The 16,964-nt window shown below is 33.9% G+C and overlaps 1 protein-coding gene across 1 annotated transcript; it reads right to left on the bottom strand.

Moving 5' to 3' along the window:
- Window positions 1-1,720: 1,720 nt before the first annotated feature.
- LOC133871378 (probable indole-3-pyruvate monooxygenase YUCCA4) lies at window positions 1,721-4,581 on the bottom strand. Its single transcript, XM_062308822.1, has 4 exons — window positions 3,506-4,581; window positions 3,155-3,403; window positions 2,866-2,988; window positions 1,721-2,087 (listed from the first exon to the last, which is right to left on the bottom strand). Exons 1-4 carry the CDS (start codon window positions 4,139-4,141, stop codon window positions 1,851-1,853), a joined length of 1,245 nt encoding a protein of 414 aa, XP_062164806.1. The 5' UTR covers window positions 4,142-4,581; the 3' UTR covers window positions 1,721-1,850.
- Between the last annotated feature and the right edge of the window lie 12,383 nt (window positions 4,582-16,964).

Raw genomic sequence — 16,964 nt, 5'->3', positions numbered from 1 at the left:
TGATCTATTAGATAATATATTTTTCATATTGAAATGAAATATTTTAAAATGATATTGTACATTACTTACTTTTTATAAGATCAATTGTAATCAAGTTTGATTTGATTACCATGCTTATCTATTTTAGTTCTCCTATAAACATAAGTTTTCTATTCTAAAATCATTAAGAATAAGAGCACTTGTAACTTTTAAGGCTTTATCCTATAAATATAAATCATATATTGAACCACGCAAAATTTATTATATTTATTTTTCTTTTATTCCACTTTTTATTTTATATTTTCATGGCATTATTTTTTTCTTTTAGGATTAGTGTAGCATTTTCTTTAATATAAAAGGATGAGCAAAAATTGGACTTAAGGTGATTTTAAGGTGTTAAATCACTGTTTCTCTTAAGAGCTTGAAATTAAAAGAAATGATGAATTAATTGTTTAATTTATATTCTTATACTCTCTCTCACCCGTTGACTCACAATTCTCTCTCTCTAATAGATGAAGTCCAACACGTAAAAAATTTAATTTATATGAGAAGTAAATGATGGAGAAGTGCCTGTGATTGATATAAGTGAGGAAGAGTGTAAGCATTCCTATCAGCTTAAGCTTTTAAGATAAATAGTGATTTAATATAATATCAAAAAGAAGAAATTCTAAGTTCAAACATTATTTTTGCTATTTATCTCTCGTAGAAATTGAATTATAACAAAATTAGGAGAAATTTCTTTTTATTTTTTATTTTTTATTTTTTATTTTTAATTTTTATTGTGGTTAAAATTCAGAACTAATATCAATATTTTGGATCCTAAATTGAATGTTCCGTATGGAAGAGATCATTGATTTGATGCAGCCGTTGTGGTGGGTAAAAAAGCTGACAGCACAGTGAGCAAGAAAATAGCAGTGCAGAGAAATGAAATTTTCAAATCTTCTTTAAAGAAGGGAACTGTAAAGGCACGTGGAACCAAATTCCCCGAAAGAAGTTTTATCTAACTATTAATGTTTCCAGTCAAATTTGGCTATTTCTTCTTTGCAGGTTCATTGAACATTTAACCTCACAAATAGACTTATTACAGCTTAAATTGGTACAAAAAGGGAAGTTAGTTGAGCTAACATAAATATATTATCTCACTTGGGAGATACTCAAGCTCCCTTACAAAACAGTCTTTATTAAACTCATATTTATCAGTAAATTTCACATAAAATTAGTAGGTTAAAGTTGATACGTCTTACCCATTTAATTAAAATGGATCAAGATCGAGTTAGGCCCCCAACAAAAAATTAACGAATTTAGATTGTGAAGTACGACCAGTTCAATTAAATTAGTCGTGTTAGAATATATATTTCATATTACGTTGAATTATTTTCTCTTAATAATATTTCTCATTTAACTATTTTATATTCGATCTCTTTTATTAATTAGTTTAGGTCTACTTATTCATCACTACGGCCTAGTCTTTCTATAAATTAAGAACGTTGTAATACAGTTTAAGATAATACAATTCAATCAAGACGTAACCCATATGTCTCTTTTCGCTTCTGCTTTTTCTATTATCTCTTTCATCTGACATGAGCCCGACGTGGGAACACAACATTATCATTCTTACTTAAAAATATGTGATTCTCGAGGTATGTATTTTTTATTAAAAATACTTGTGAAAACCATAAAATATTGAAAAATATGGAAGGAAAAAGTCATTCTAATCATTAAATTGCATTTACACAAAGTAACCATCATGGTGACCAGAGAAGGAGAAGTCCAAAATTGACGCATTTACAAGTCCTGACAAAGTGAAGAAAAGTCGTCACATGTAAAAACCTAATAATAATAACCCCCCGAAAATTAACCAATCTCTCTCTCTACAATTTAATTTTGTTACTATTTTTCAGAAGGATAATATGGGAATTACGATAAGTCCTACAGTCCCTCATCGTCCTCCATTGGTCAGCAATGTCGTTAGCAATTTTAACGGCGTCGTAGGCCGTCCCGAGGAGGCCTCTTCTTGTGAAGCCAACTGTATACAGTCCGTTCTCTCCTTTCCATCCGTTAGGAAACGGCGTTTTCGGCATCCCATCCTTTGTGAAGAAATCACAGCCCTGTGGTTCAAAATTAAATTAATAAAACATTAATTGTAATAATTACTATTATCCATTATTTTTAATTCTTAACGCATATTTTTTTATTTTTTTTTTTACATATATTTTAAACAAATCAATCCAATAGACCGAGTCAGAAAAACTTCGGCATAATTATTGTAGATGCATTGTAGAAAGAAGAATTTTTTTTTTTTTTTTTTTTAAAAAAAAAAGTTATGATATGACATAAAAATAAAAAATAATTAAAAAAATATTTTAAGTGAATAAAACACACTTTTTAACAAATACAATTAAGGAAGAATAAATTTTGTGATAAATGTCTAAAATAGATATGATCTTGGCATGCATTATATTTCTCAAATAAATTTTTGAAAATTACTTGCATATTTTGGACAAATTAAAAGAAATTTTTTAGAAACCCGACTAAAAAGTGAAAAAGTAGAAGGAATGTGTGAATACTCTCTATACCAGAAATAGAGTAAAAAAAGGGCACTTTCTACTAGGTTAGCCTTTTGCAAATCTAAAAATATGTTTTTAAAATCTTTAAAACAAAATAAAAGAAAAAAGGTATATATATATATATAAATACAAAAAGTAGGATAACCCAAACAACCCAAACTGATTTTATTCCTTTTTGCATGGAGAAAAGAAGAGATTTGTAGGTTTTTTGCCCCCTATGTGCATGAGTCCAAGGAAAGTGATAGGTGATTCAAATACGATAGAACTAAAACTAAAAAGGTGCAGCAGCAGCAGCAGCAGCAGCAAGCTCATGTATTACCTTGAGCCAAGTAGGCACATTGCTTTTGTACCCAGTTGCTAAGATTATTGAATCGAACTCCTTCTCTTGTCCATCCATAAATCTTGCTCCATTTCTTGTTATCTCCTTCACTCCTTCCATCACCTGAAAACCCTAACGAAATCAGCTCAATCTATATATGAGAACGAGACTGTTATACGGTTGTCATTCGGTCGGTCTGATGACTTGACAGTTATCGAAAACAGTAATGTTAGATGATATGAATCGTGTACAGTCTAATAAATAGCATTTAGTTAGGACGAATGTTTACCTTTATTTTACCGGATTTTATTTGAGATAGTCCTCCAACATCAAGGACAGGGGTCTTCCCGGTGACGTTTTTGAGCTCAATTGGACCGGTTTTCGGCCGTCGGAGGCCTAGTTGGTCTGTGTTCCCGACGGTGAGATTAGAGACTAGCAGCAGGAGCTTGTCGACTAGCCTTAAAGGAAACCATTTGAGAAGTGCCGCTACTATTCCAAATGTTGAGCAGCCAAACATTTCTCTTGGAAGAACATGCACCTGTACGTTTAGTGTTCATCAGAAATATTATGAATGTTTGTAAAATAGAAAGATCGAAGACAAAAAAAAAAAAGAAATCTGTAAAGGATTAAAGAAACTTACAGTGTTTCTAACAACCATATGAGGAACAGCATTGTGCCTACAAAGATCCAAGCTAACTTCCATGCCAGAATTTCCACAGCCAACGACCAAAACCTTCTGGTTTGCGAAATCCGAACCAGACTTATAGGCGCTAGTATGAACAACATGGCCATGGAAACGCTCCATCCCAACAATCTCCGGTATCACCGGCTCGGCATTCTCGCCGGTGGCGACTATAAACCACTGGGAAATGTACTCCAAGTCCTGCGTCCGAACCCTCCAAAACCCACAGCTGGAATCGAACTCAGCGCTCTGGACGGCCTGGTTGAACTGGGGATGGATTGAGAAGTGCGAAGCATAAGCCTCCATGTACGAAATAAACTGGTCTTTTGTTGGGTATTTCGGGAAATTTTCTGGGAAGCCTAGTAATGGAAGGGCGCAGAATTGCTTGGGAAGGTGAAGTTTGAGACGGTCGTAGGTTTTGTGTTGCCATAGAGAAGCTATGCAGTTGCTTCTCTCAAGAATCACAGAAGGTACGCCATGTTCAGAGAGGCAAGCAGAGGCTGCTAGACCGGATGGTCCAGCACCTACAATAATAGGCCCATTAACCCAGACACACTTCGCTGGTTCTTCCTTTTTCTCTTTGCAAGAACCCATGTAGGAAAATCCCAAGAAAAAAGTTAAAAGAAAAAAGAATGCTCTGTTTCTTTCCTTTTTTTAACTTCCCCTGTTTCTTGACTCTGTAAAGCTCTGTTTTTTCTTTTCCCTTTAGGTTTCTGCTGAGGAAAGCTTGCGTGTATAAGGAGGGAAAATTAAAGAGAGTGTGGTGACACTGGTGAGGGAAACGAAACGAAGGGAGTCCAAGGACTTTGAGGGAAAGAGTCAATGAGACGCGAATCAGGGGTGTATGCCTGGGGACTGAGGCTATTTAAATGCATATAAAGCAGAGAAAGGAACAGAGTTTTTATGAGAAGTGAGAGGTGGAGACAGAAAACCTGAGGAAGAGTAAATTTACCAGGGAGAGAGAGAGAGAGAAGGTGTAAATGGAGGAGTGAATGTTAAGGAAAGGATTTATTCTCTTTCTCAAGGCCCTTTCTTCTCAGCCTCTCTGCGCAGGGTTTTGGAGGAAATGGGCATAAAGAAGATCCATTAAATACTCTCTAAATTTGCATTATTTTTTAGTTGATTAATATTACGATTTCGCTCTCCCACAGTCCCACTCGCATTTTTTTACACGCTCCAGGAACTCGTGTGTGAGTACGTGACCTCCCTTTCCCAAAATGTATGTATGCTCTCACATGTGAGGATCCTGGGATCACATTCTTCTCAAATTATTGGTTTAAATTTGAGAGAATTTATACAGGTAATTTTGAGAGATCGCTTATAGGACCTATCTGACCAAATAAAAATCGGGTCCCATAAGCGGACTCTCACAATTATCTGCCTTAATTCTTTCAAATTTGGACAGATAATTTGAGAGAATCCTAATATCAAGTCTTGAAGTGCCCGAACAGGTTCCGAACAACTTGGGTGCTGAGTCAATATGTTCGAGCACTTTGGGCTCCGAGATTTTCTATCAAACAATAACTTTCAGGGAATCTGTTGTATAACTCTAACTATGGTAATGCAAGTAGTAGAACTACTTTATTCAATACAACCCTAGATTTTGTTAGAAAAATAAAGACGTGAGAACTAAAAAAATTAATGAAAGCAAAATAAAAATTGTATGGAAATCACTCAACTCTTGGATAGTAAGGCGAAATGACAGTTTCTGATTGTTGAAAAAGCATTTGAATACTTTTTAAAAATATGATTGTTGAAACAACATTTTTGTTACAATTAAAAAATGACGGTTGAAAACATAGTTATTTATGAAAATATTCGAATGAAAAATATGTGCATGCGAGTGGCCAGTGCAAAGGTGACATGCTAGCATGTGTATACCCAAAATCCATTTTATAATAAGAGTAAGATAAACCCTTATAAAGCACACATAAATTTATAAAGCTTTTCAATGTGGGACGAAATGTAAAACAAAAAATAGAGGGAAAGTTGAAATTTTGAAATTGGAGGAAAACGTAAATTTTCATGAAATAATTTTTAACAATTTTATTAAGGATAAGAAATCAACTATGGCTTATAATTATTCAATACTCTTTAAGTAATATTTTTTGCTATCATATAATAATACATGCTACACATGAAATTCACAATGAAATACATCATTTATTTCAAATAAGAGAATGTTTATTATGGGATATTAAAAATAATTTTACAATAATAATCAATTTTGTAATATAACAAAAAATGAATGCACTATACTAAGTACATTAGAAGGTCTTCCATTGACTTAAGTTTGGACATAGATGAATCGATCCCAAAAGTGATAATGAAATCCACTCTTTATGTCAAAATGAGAGACCATAATTGGTCGTTGGCATGTTAACCAATTTTTAAGATCACCATTAAATAAAATTAAAGAAAAGAAATTTGTGCTATTACAAGAAATCAATGCATTCATGTTAGAAAAATAAAGATGTGGGAACTACAGAATTAGTGAAAGTAAAATAAAAACTGTATGGAAATAACTGAACTCTTAAACAGTAAGGCAAATATGAATATATCTCTTAAACAAATATTACATCCCACGTATACAATAAGCTTTGCAATAGGAAATATAACAATTTTGTCCTAAAGATACATTATTGTCTGAACATGCAAATTCTAAACACTACTTTAAACAAAAAATTTTGTAATAGTAGAGAAGAAGAAAAGAAGAAAATGTGTTAAATCAAATTTGCAGTTTATCACTATTGAAATGACAGTTTCTTACCGTTAATATTATGACTATTGAAAAATCTCTTAAATACTGTTAAAAAATATGACTGTTGAAACAACGATTGTTTTTTACAAATTAAAAAATTATTGTTGGAAAAACAGTTCTTTATGTAAAAATTCGAATAAAAAAAAAATGCATGTTAGAATAGCAGTTGCACACATCAGAAAAATGCAAACAAAAATAATAAGCATGTGGCTTGTTCGAGTGTGCGACAATGTGTACGTTCTAAGTGCGTCTAAAGCGTCAATGCAACTATGCAAAGTGTGCGTGTGCGAGCAGCCAATGCTTCGCACTAGGTGACACCACTACGCGTGTTTATCTAATGGCAATTCTAGAATAAGAGTAAAGTAATCCCTTATAGAGCACAAATAAATCTCATAGCTTTTTAATGTGGGACAAAGTGTAAGACATAAAAAAAAAAAAAAAAAAAAAAAAAAAAAAAAAAAAGGAAAAAAAATGAAAAAGAAAAGGAAACTTGAAATTTTGAAATTGGAGGGGAAACTTTAATTTTCATGAAACAATTTTCAATAATTTCTAATTATTTCAAGAAAATAAAGTTTTCAATTAAAAACAATTTTCATAAAAAATTTGTTATTACACCAAAATGTTGATACATAAATGAAAGTACCTTTAAGGTTTGAACTTTCACTCAGTGTACAACCCTCGAAGCTTTATCAGTGTGATAGTAGACTCAATGTCTTTGAACTATCCTAGTTAGTGATAAAACCGGAGAATTAACGCATCAACATATTAAAATTTCTATTGGTATTTACATCCGCGCATTAAAGGCCATACGCGCTATACCGACTTCATGAGTGCACTAAGTGGCTTACCAAGCCCCGACAAAAGCGTCCTGACTTTACACTCCCATAGGTAGAGTTCTTCTAGGTGTTCATGTAGATTAAACACACTTTTTATGCGAACTCATTAAGAGTTTTACTGATCAACCTTTCCTTTTTACTATTGGACTAGCACTAAACTGTAATTATTCCTCTCGATGGTCTAATTTAGTGCTACTATCATCACCATCAAAAATTTGTTCTTCCCATTGAACTTAGAATTTGTTATCCAAGTTTAGGTGGTTGCCATCTTGTAGAAATCTATTCAATTGGTTTTAGACCCATCTCAAGTGAGGTTTTATGAATTAGATTCTTACATAGGCCTTTTGTAAAAGGATCTGCTAAGTTTGTGCATGACTTTACATAGTCCTTTTATATATATATATGTGTGTGTGTATGTATGACTTTACATAGTCTACTGTGATAATGTATTCTTCCAACAATTATCTCACGATGTTATGTCTAAGACTAATATGTCCTGATTTTCTATGATAAGACTTACTATATACTCTTGGCAATGTGGCTTGGCTATCATAATGTAAGGAAAATGGAAGCATGGGACAGACTAGTCAATCAAAAGGTTTTTCAACCATTTAGCTTCTTTCAATTTCCAAATCCCAGTAGCTCCTACAACAACTAACTCTGACTCCATAGTTGAGTGAGTTATACAAGTTTGTTTCTTGGATCCTCAAGAGATAGGTGCACCATCAAGGGTAAAAACCCATCCACTTATGGATTTAGATCCATCATCCACAAAATTCAAATTTGCATTACTATATCCTTCAATCACTGGGGGATATCTCCATAGCGTAGAACATAGGATCTAGTTCCTTTCAACTAACCCAAAAATATATAAATTGCATTCTAATGTTCAATACCTTGGCAACTTGTGTTTCTACTCAAATTGCCCACGACAAATGCAATTTTTGGACGTGTGCATACATTAGACTTCAAATGACACTAGAATATTTTAGTTGTGATACGCATCAATTTTTATCAATATAATGAGTTTGAGATATGGCACATGCATTTCCTATTCTATGTAATTTAAAACCAAGTATGACATTAACTACACCCATATTTTCCATATAAAAAATGTGATTACAGAAAATCTTTTATGTCTTTAATACAATAACTATTATTATTAAAAATTAGCATGTCATCTACATACAAATGAAAATCATTAAAAATTAGCATGTCATCTACATACATTTATTGTCAAACATTTTAAAATAACTATATTTATCATCTTAATTCAAATGAAAACCATTAGAAATAACTACTTTATCAAATCTTTCATGCGACTCTTATGGAGCTTGTTTTAAATCATATAAATATTTAACTAATTTATGAACTTTGTTTTCTTATCTTGGAATAATGGACCTTTTAGTTGTCCCATATATACATCTTCATCCAAATAACTATTTAAGAATGTTGTTTTTACACCCATTTGGTGGATTTCAAGGTTATATATGGAAGCCAAAGATATCAAAGTTCTAATTGATGAAATCCTAGCCACATGGGCATATGTATCAAAATAATCAATGCCCTTAGAATGTCTAAACCCTTGGCTATTAATCTAGCCTTATACATGTCGATAGATCCATCAGGTTTCATTTTCTTTTTTTCTTAAAGATCTATTTACATCCTATAGGTTTAGAACCAGAAGGTAAATCTATAAGAATCCATCTGTTATTAAATATAATGGACTCCATTTCATCATCAATAGCTTCCATCCAAAATGTGGCATCCCTAGATTTCATAGCTTCTTCAATGTTAGAAGGTTCATTTTCCAAGTTGCCACACACACTAATTTTATTCATAATCACTTGAGAGTTACCTTTTATAAAGTATGTCAAAAAATCTGAAGCAATTTTTTTTTTTTTTTTTTTTTTTTTTTTTTTTTTTAATTCTTTTGGATTTCAAGTACTTGCTTCAGAAAACTTAAAGCATTTTTAATAGTATTGGATTCAAAAAATTCTGCATCCCTTGATGCAATAATTACCTTAGAATCAATTTTAAGAAAGAGATAATCTTTACTATGTGAAGCATAAGACAAAAACACATTTAGAAATTCTTAGTCATAATTTAGATCTTTTAAGATCAGGCAACTTGACATAAGTTAGTCACCCCCACAAGTTAAAATAACTTAAGTTGGGTTTATGTTTAAACCATAACTCATAGGGGGACATATAATTTCTTTTAGAAGGCACTATATTTAATATGTGAATTGCAGAAAAAATTGCTTCACCCCAAAGTGTTTTAGGCAAACCAGAATGGTCAAGCATTGCATTAACCATATACATGAGTGTTCTATTTTTTTTTTTTTTTTTTTTTTTTTCTTTCTTCAACATCATTCTGCCGTAGTGCATAAGGTGTTGTTCGTTTATGTATAATACCATTATCCTCGCAAAACAATCAAAGTCATTATTAAAATTTTCTCCCCCTATCACTTCTTAATGAGTTAGTATGTTTGGGTATTCGATTTTTTGAAATCAGAATTCAACTATTATTTAGTGTGCAAATTTCGAGACAAAAAAGATGTTTGGATGATTGATAGAATTTAAACTGTATTTGAAATCATGTTTGGGTGATAGCTGTATGAGAGTATTTTTTCACGGATAACCATGGTAGGAAATGATTGGAGGTATAAAAAGTTGTATAAAATGATTGAAGTTATGAAAATTACATTTTTTAATCCAAGAAAAATACGGATTTTTTTTTTTAATCTTTTTTTCTTTTGGTGTTTCAGCCATTTCTTATTATACGGTTTTTATTCGAGGGCTCTGACCGAATAGCAAGAGTTGTGGTGGTCTCCTAAGAAGAGAGAGAGAGAGAGAGAGAGAGAGAGAGATCTCAAGGAAATGGGGTCAGCGCCGAATGGATTGACCGTAACCGTGGTGGAATCGGACGACAACGACGGAACGAACTCCTCGATGTCGATGGATTTCGGGTTGGTGGAGGCACTAGAGAGCATTCGGAGCCTGATGGACGTGGGGGCCATGATTCAGACCTGGACCTGGACAACCTCCTCTCACAATGCTCCAACCTCGACAAGTAGCTCATCCACCTCCAAAAGTCCACCGAGGTCCTCGACATCGTGGCCGCGGACTAGCAACACATGGTGGGCAAAGTGTCGTCCACCTGTGACTTGGCCGACCAGGTCAGCTGCAAGGTCCACAAGATCGACCTTGTGCAATCCCGCGTCAACTCTGCCCTCCTTCGCATCAATGCCATTGTCGATTGCTCCAACTACATTGACGGCGTTAGGAAGTCCCTGGAGACTGAGGACTTTGAGTCTGCCGCCAAGTACGCCCAAACCTTCCTCCAAATCGACGCCAAATACAAGGACTCCAGAACCGATCAAAGGGACCAAATGCTCGCCACCAAGGACCGGACCGGCGTGACACCTGCCATCCAAAAAAAAAAAAAAACCAAAACATTGCATCTGATTTTCACGATGTGACGCCTGCCATCCAACAAAATGCGTCTAACACCTTGAAATACTAGGAAATGGTTTTCTAGTTAAGTTTGTTTTAACACAACTTTCACATTTGTTTCTAACATCATACAAATTAGAAGGCAGCAAGCCTAATTTAACCATACGATTAACATAATCATAATTCACATGACCTAATCTAGCATGTCATAATGAAAAAGAGTCAACAATATAAAAAGAAGCATTCTCCTTTATTAGATTAAGTTTAAACATTCCATTCTCATCGTAGCCCTTGCCCACAAACATGTCATTTTTTATCAAGACAAATTTGTCAGACCCAAATACAAGCTTATAGCCATGTTTGGACAAAAGACAGCTAGAAACCAGATTCTTTCGATTTTCTAGTGCATTAAATACATCAATTAGTTCGCCAGAAGTAAACTTCAACTCCACAGTACCTTTCCCAACTACTTTGGTGGTAGTTGATTTTCCAATGCAGAGTTCAATCTCGTCACCAACTTTCTCATACATCTTGAAGAGATTCTTATATCTACAGATGTGACGAGTTGCACCAGTGTCGACCCACCAACGAGAAGCATTGACTACATGTTCACTTCATAAACAATGATAACAAGGTTTTCTTCTTCAGAACTCTGTAGTCCTTGATGAAGTGCCCAAGCTTCTCACAATAATGACAAATCCCTTTTTTCATGAAGTTGCTCTTTTTCTTGGGACCATTTTTGCTAGGACCAACAACTTCATATTTGGGCTTTTTTCTTTTTTTCTTTTTTGTTGTCTATTTCAATAACATTGGCAGATTTTTGTCATTTCAGCATTTTCTTTTAGTTTGTCTCAAAGCCTTCACTCTTCTTCAATTCGAAGTTGTCTCTGAAGATCTTCGAGAGTCAGATCATCACCTTTACTCTTCATTAACTAACGGTAGTCTTTCCAGGTCGGTGGGAGTTTGGCAATAATAGCACCCACTTGAAGTTTTTCATCAATGTGAATGCCCTAAGAATTCAATTGTTGGACAATAATTTGAATCTCATGAACCCGATTTAGAATAGTTGTTAGTATTTTTATTGGCTACATTCTGGTTAAAAAAAAAACATTTTATGTAATGGTTGCGTTTTAACTGGACAGTCGATTTTCAAATCAAAATCTTCATATATTCAGACATTTACTGTTCACAAGCTTCTAGAAGATATACATGAAGAGTCCATTGCAAAAAACAAGTCAAATCAGCCGGTTCCTGTGCAACCGTCCAGACGAGCCTTTGAAGGCGTCCGGACGCCCTGCAGTGTCTTACAGATAAACATTGAAGACGTCCGGACGTCAGAGCAATACCGTCCGAACGCTCGGTCAATCAGTATTCAACAAGGAGTCTGTTTTCAGAAATCGACACTGTTTGGGAAGTCTCTGCAATCCGTTCGGACGACTCGGCAACACGTTTGGACGATGTCCAGTATTTGCAGGCCGTCTGGACGACTCGGCAACACGTTCGGACGATATCCAGTAGTTCAAATAACTCCAGATTTCCGTTTGAATGCAGAATGGATTTTAGCGAAGACCGTCCGGACGCAAACTTGATAAGGATAGAATTGCGCTATTTCTGGAGGATATCACAGAAATCCGTCCGGACATGGCAAATTTCCGCCTGGACGCTCTACAGATAGAGTCCGAATCTCAGCAGTTTTTGAGGTCTCTTGAAGCCTATAAATAGGGGGCTCTAGGTCTGTGTTTTGTAAAGAATTCGACAGTGAATTCCATAGTGCTTTGAGAGGGTGTTTAGGGAGAATCGAAGATCCGCTAGCTCTCAAGCCGTTGCCGGTGTGTGCTCAAGTGTTCGTGTGAAGTCTATCTTAGGGGTCGGCCCTAGGGTAAAAGAAACCATCAAAAACCCCTTCAGGTGGAAGATCTGGTTGGGAAGCGTTCGTGTTGGGTTACACGTCAGAATTAAAGGTATGACTACTGCATAGGGTTATGTGAGTACGAGTGTCTTGTAACTAGCTTTGGTTTTGGATAGTGGATTTCCTGGGTTTGGCTGCCCCGAAGTGGTTTTTTCTCTTCATAGAGTTTCCGCTTCGTAACAAATATCTTGTCTCATTTAAATTTCGCAATTTAAGATATTTGTTTGCACACAAACACACACTTGGTTTAAATTAGAAGTTAATAAATTATTTTTTCAATAGTCTTATTGTACATCATTTGAAATCAAAACAATTACTCACCAAATAGCTTTTATTTACAGAATCCTCAGTTTTGTATTTGTTTCCAGTGCCTCCCAGATCTCCTCTGCACACTTCTTTGGTGCATACATGTCGAATAGAGGATCAGTGAGGGTGTTTAGGATATTCCCATGCAATGTGTAGTTGTCTTCCTCCCGTTTGAACTTTACATCAATTTGTTAATCAGTGGCTCTTTCAGTAGGCATGACATGATTTGGGGTGTCGAGCACATAACAAACCTTCAAGGTTGTAAGCAGAAACTCCACTTTCTCCTTCCAGTGTTCATAGTTGTTGCCATCAAAACGATCCATTTTGGAATGGCCTTTTGGCATCACCTTCAAAGAAGTAATATCAGAATTCATAGTTAAAAGTGTCGTTGAAAAAATGATAGTTTTCTATAACGCCCTGCTTTTTACCAAAATGTGTAAGTGGTGATATCTGATCAACCACGTGACATTACTACATCAGAGATAATAAAATCTTGCAGCAGAATATATATATATATATATATATATATATATATATATATATATATATATTCTTTAAAACAATCGACAACTCTCACATCATACTGCAAAGCTACCGTATAAACCTCAATTAAATAAATATAAAAATGGTGTTCTTACAAAATAAATACACACTAGAGCATTAATTACACATAAGAGTCACAGGCGACACAACAACAAATACAAGTAAAGCGTTCACACACAACATAGCAAACAACTACCTACTAAGGAAAAATAGATATAGAGCAAAAGACAAACTAGAAATAGCAGTCTTTTATAAAAATGCAACTTATATCCTCACCCATAGATATTAGGATCAGCGTATGAATCCTGGCTGACTTGATCTTCCTCCTCCATACTTGCACCTCTATCTATGAGATTGTGGACATTACCATAATAACATATGGAGTTAAGCAAGTCAATTGTTTCAATAATATAAAGGGTCTTAATTTCATTAGGTATCTTATTAAGAAAATACGATCTTTATGTGATTATAATGCCAGCAAAGAGATTTTCAATCAGAAAGCATTAGCGCAACTGATAGAATAAACATATGAAGAGTTAATAAATTTTATAACTTCAACCATACACGTATATATGCATTCCATAGCCCATAACAATGAAACACATACATATATGTCTTAAGTAATAAAACAATAATGAGATGAAATGATAGTTTTTGAATGCAAATTCTTATCCCTTTTTTCACCACTACACTCTTTTTAGGGCCATTAAATTCCTATTCGTCTTAAACGGTTATTTATTGGAGCCACAACCCCCACACCATGTTTTATTACTAGTAGCCACAACTTACCTAGTACATTGGTAGCAACAACTTACCAACTTTTACTTATTATTGTTTTTGGCACAGGGAGCAACAATCTACTCAATCCATTGGCAGTAACAACTTACCAACTTTTACTTATTATAGTTTTTGGCACAACAATATGCATCATTCATACACGTACATTTAATGAAGTTGATAAATAAACATGCAATCATTATATTATGGAAATCAGTATCATTTCTCGGTAAGTAATTTATACTTACTACTTCACAGCTTTCGAATAATATCCACACAAGTAATTGCCGCAACAAAGTTTTGTACATGTAATAGTAAATTAGTATAAAATCGCTAAAAGCTTATTTGAACACTTTCATCACTTTTGGCTTTTAAACTACTTACAATAGCTTCCTAATCTCATTTGGGCATTAGAACGGCATATAAAAATAGCATTACCACATATTTCCATTTGGGCATTGCTACGTCATTTATATAGATAATGCCTAAAATATTTTGAGCATTATTTCAACATTAGTATGCTAAGAGCTTATTGGTTTTTGTATAAAAATGGACATAGTAACCCCATTACTATAGATAATGGATAAAAACGGACATAGTAACCCCATTACTATAGATAATGGATACAATATTTTAAAAAAATATGAACGGCATAACGTCATAGATATGGATAATTCTTATTATATGTTTTATAAAATTCAGCAGAACAACGATGCTTTTATAACTAATGCTTAAAAACCTTTTGAAATTTCGTGTAACAGCGCATTTATGGAATATCCAATAAAATTTGGGAATCATAATGGGGTTTGGTCAATAAATGCACTACTTTTGAACATAATTTTAAAACGCTAATTTAGGCACAAAATTAAGCTTAAAACAACATAATAACTTCTAAATCACAAAACTTATGAAATGAGGGGTTGGAAACTCACCAAGACACTTCAAGGTAAGGTTGGAACAAATGAAAATAACTCCAAATTTTGCCAAACAATTGTGGCTGTGTGGTGGGGGAGGGAATTTGAGTGAAACTAATGCTAAGTAATGAGTGAAAATGACTACACATAGGGTCTTATTTATAAAGGTTTTGGATGGATAGGATTTGGAGTTGAAATTGCAATGCAAGGGTTGGAGGAAGCTCTCTTGGCCGGCTACTAGGGGTTGAATGCAATTATTACTTTGGTAAATATCTACATGCATTTGCATTTCATTTGAATTTACATTTCATGAGTATTTGTGTTTCAATTTGCATTTTATATGCATTTGTGTTTGTATTAACATTAATGATTAAATCTTGGTTTAATTAATGCCTAATATAGTTGGATTAAAGCCCTAATCATTTGTTAACACGGGGATGACGTGGCAATCATGCATGTTGTCTAGACCAAGGGTAGAAGGTTCACGGCCACTTTTGGAAACTTACAAAAATCTGATTTCTACCAAATTTTAAAAGCAATAGAGGACTCTGAGATGAGTATACTGGCCTTTGACTTGACTAAAATGGAGTTTATTTGACCCACTTTTGACCTGCCCAAATTTTCAAGTCTATTAAGTTTATTCGATCAAGTTGGAGTCCTAAACATTCCCTAATTAACTCTAAATTTGTACCACGTGTTCTTCACACATAAAAGGTCTTGTGGTAATTTTTTCATAGAATGTGTCTTCCCAATTGATCTTCAAATTCTTAGTCACAACCTTATTACGTATAATGAGTAATAAAAGATAATATTCGTTATTATCCTTTTATTTATCTTTTAATATTCTTTGTAACTCTCAATAATACCTTAAGTCATTTTCTTTACAAATTTCGGAAATGAAATCTAAGACCTCAAATATTAATGAACATTTAATTCTATAAACATTCTTATAGTCCATATATTCTTTCTGGATTTACCATTGTATTATTATTTGGTCTTAAATTCAATTTTAAGACTATCATATTCCAATATTATCTGGGGTGCTACATTTTCAATCAATAAAAATGACATGTGCCCATTGAGCATGTGAAAATCACATGTGTTTTTTAATAGTAAGGATAAATAAAGGTGGAAGAAATTTTATTAAAAAAGAATGTGCGTCTCACGTGTTATTGAAAAAGACTTGTGCTTCTCACATGCTAAGGAACACATATCATTTTTATAGATTAGGTTGGAAGAAGTTCATCCAACCCAGTTTGGAGGAAATATTTGTCCTTGAATAAATGCAGAATATTTGTCTAAGTGTTAGAAAAACAAACATGTAGAATCTACATAATTAATGAAAGCGAAATAAAAATTGTATGAGATTGACGAATATTAATCTGTTTCTTGGACAAATACTGCCTCCCACTTATATAATAAGTTTTGCAATAGAGAATACAACAATTTTGTCCTCAGGATATAATACTGTCTGAATGTAGTGTGCAGATTGCAAATTCTGAACACTACTTCAAACAAGAAATTTTGTAACAACAGAGAAGAAGAAGAGAAGAAAATGTGTTAAATCAAATTTGCTGAAAGCTTTTCTTTTATAGATATACAAAGGAAGTTTTGTAACGACCCACTGAAAAGCGTTAGACCATCTGCGCTATCACCCCAAAAGAATTAGTCAATTTTGAGTTTCCTTACAATCCTTTAAAAAGCACAGCTTCACCTAGTAACTAGGTAATGTGGAACTTAACACTTATGAGTACCTTTATAAACCATTCACTCTATGTGAACTATTCATCATTTCTTAATATGGAATCAGGGTGTTAAAAACTTCCCCTCTTAAACCCCTGAAAGTTCTCTTCAGGACCATGTCATCCTAGGCTCCAATACTGCATGGCCTAGCATTACTAGGTGGCTTTGAT

This window comes from Alnus glutinosa, chromosome 6 (genome assembly GCF_958979055.1).
Source record: "Alnus glutinosa chromosome 6, dhAlnGlut1.1, whole genome shotgun sequence".
NCBI lineage: Eukaryota > Viridiplantae > Streptophyta > Magnoliopsida > Fagales > Betulaceae > Alnus > Alnus glutinosa.
The sequence above is the reverse complement of the archived record's forward strand: the minus strand, read 5'-3'. Positions and strand labels throughout refer to the sequence as shown.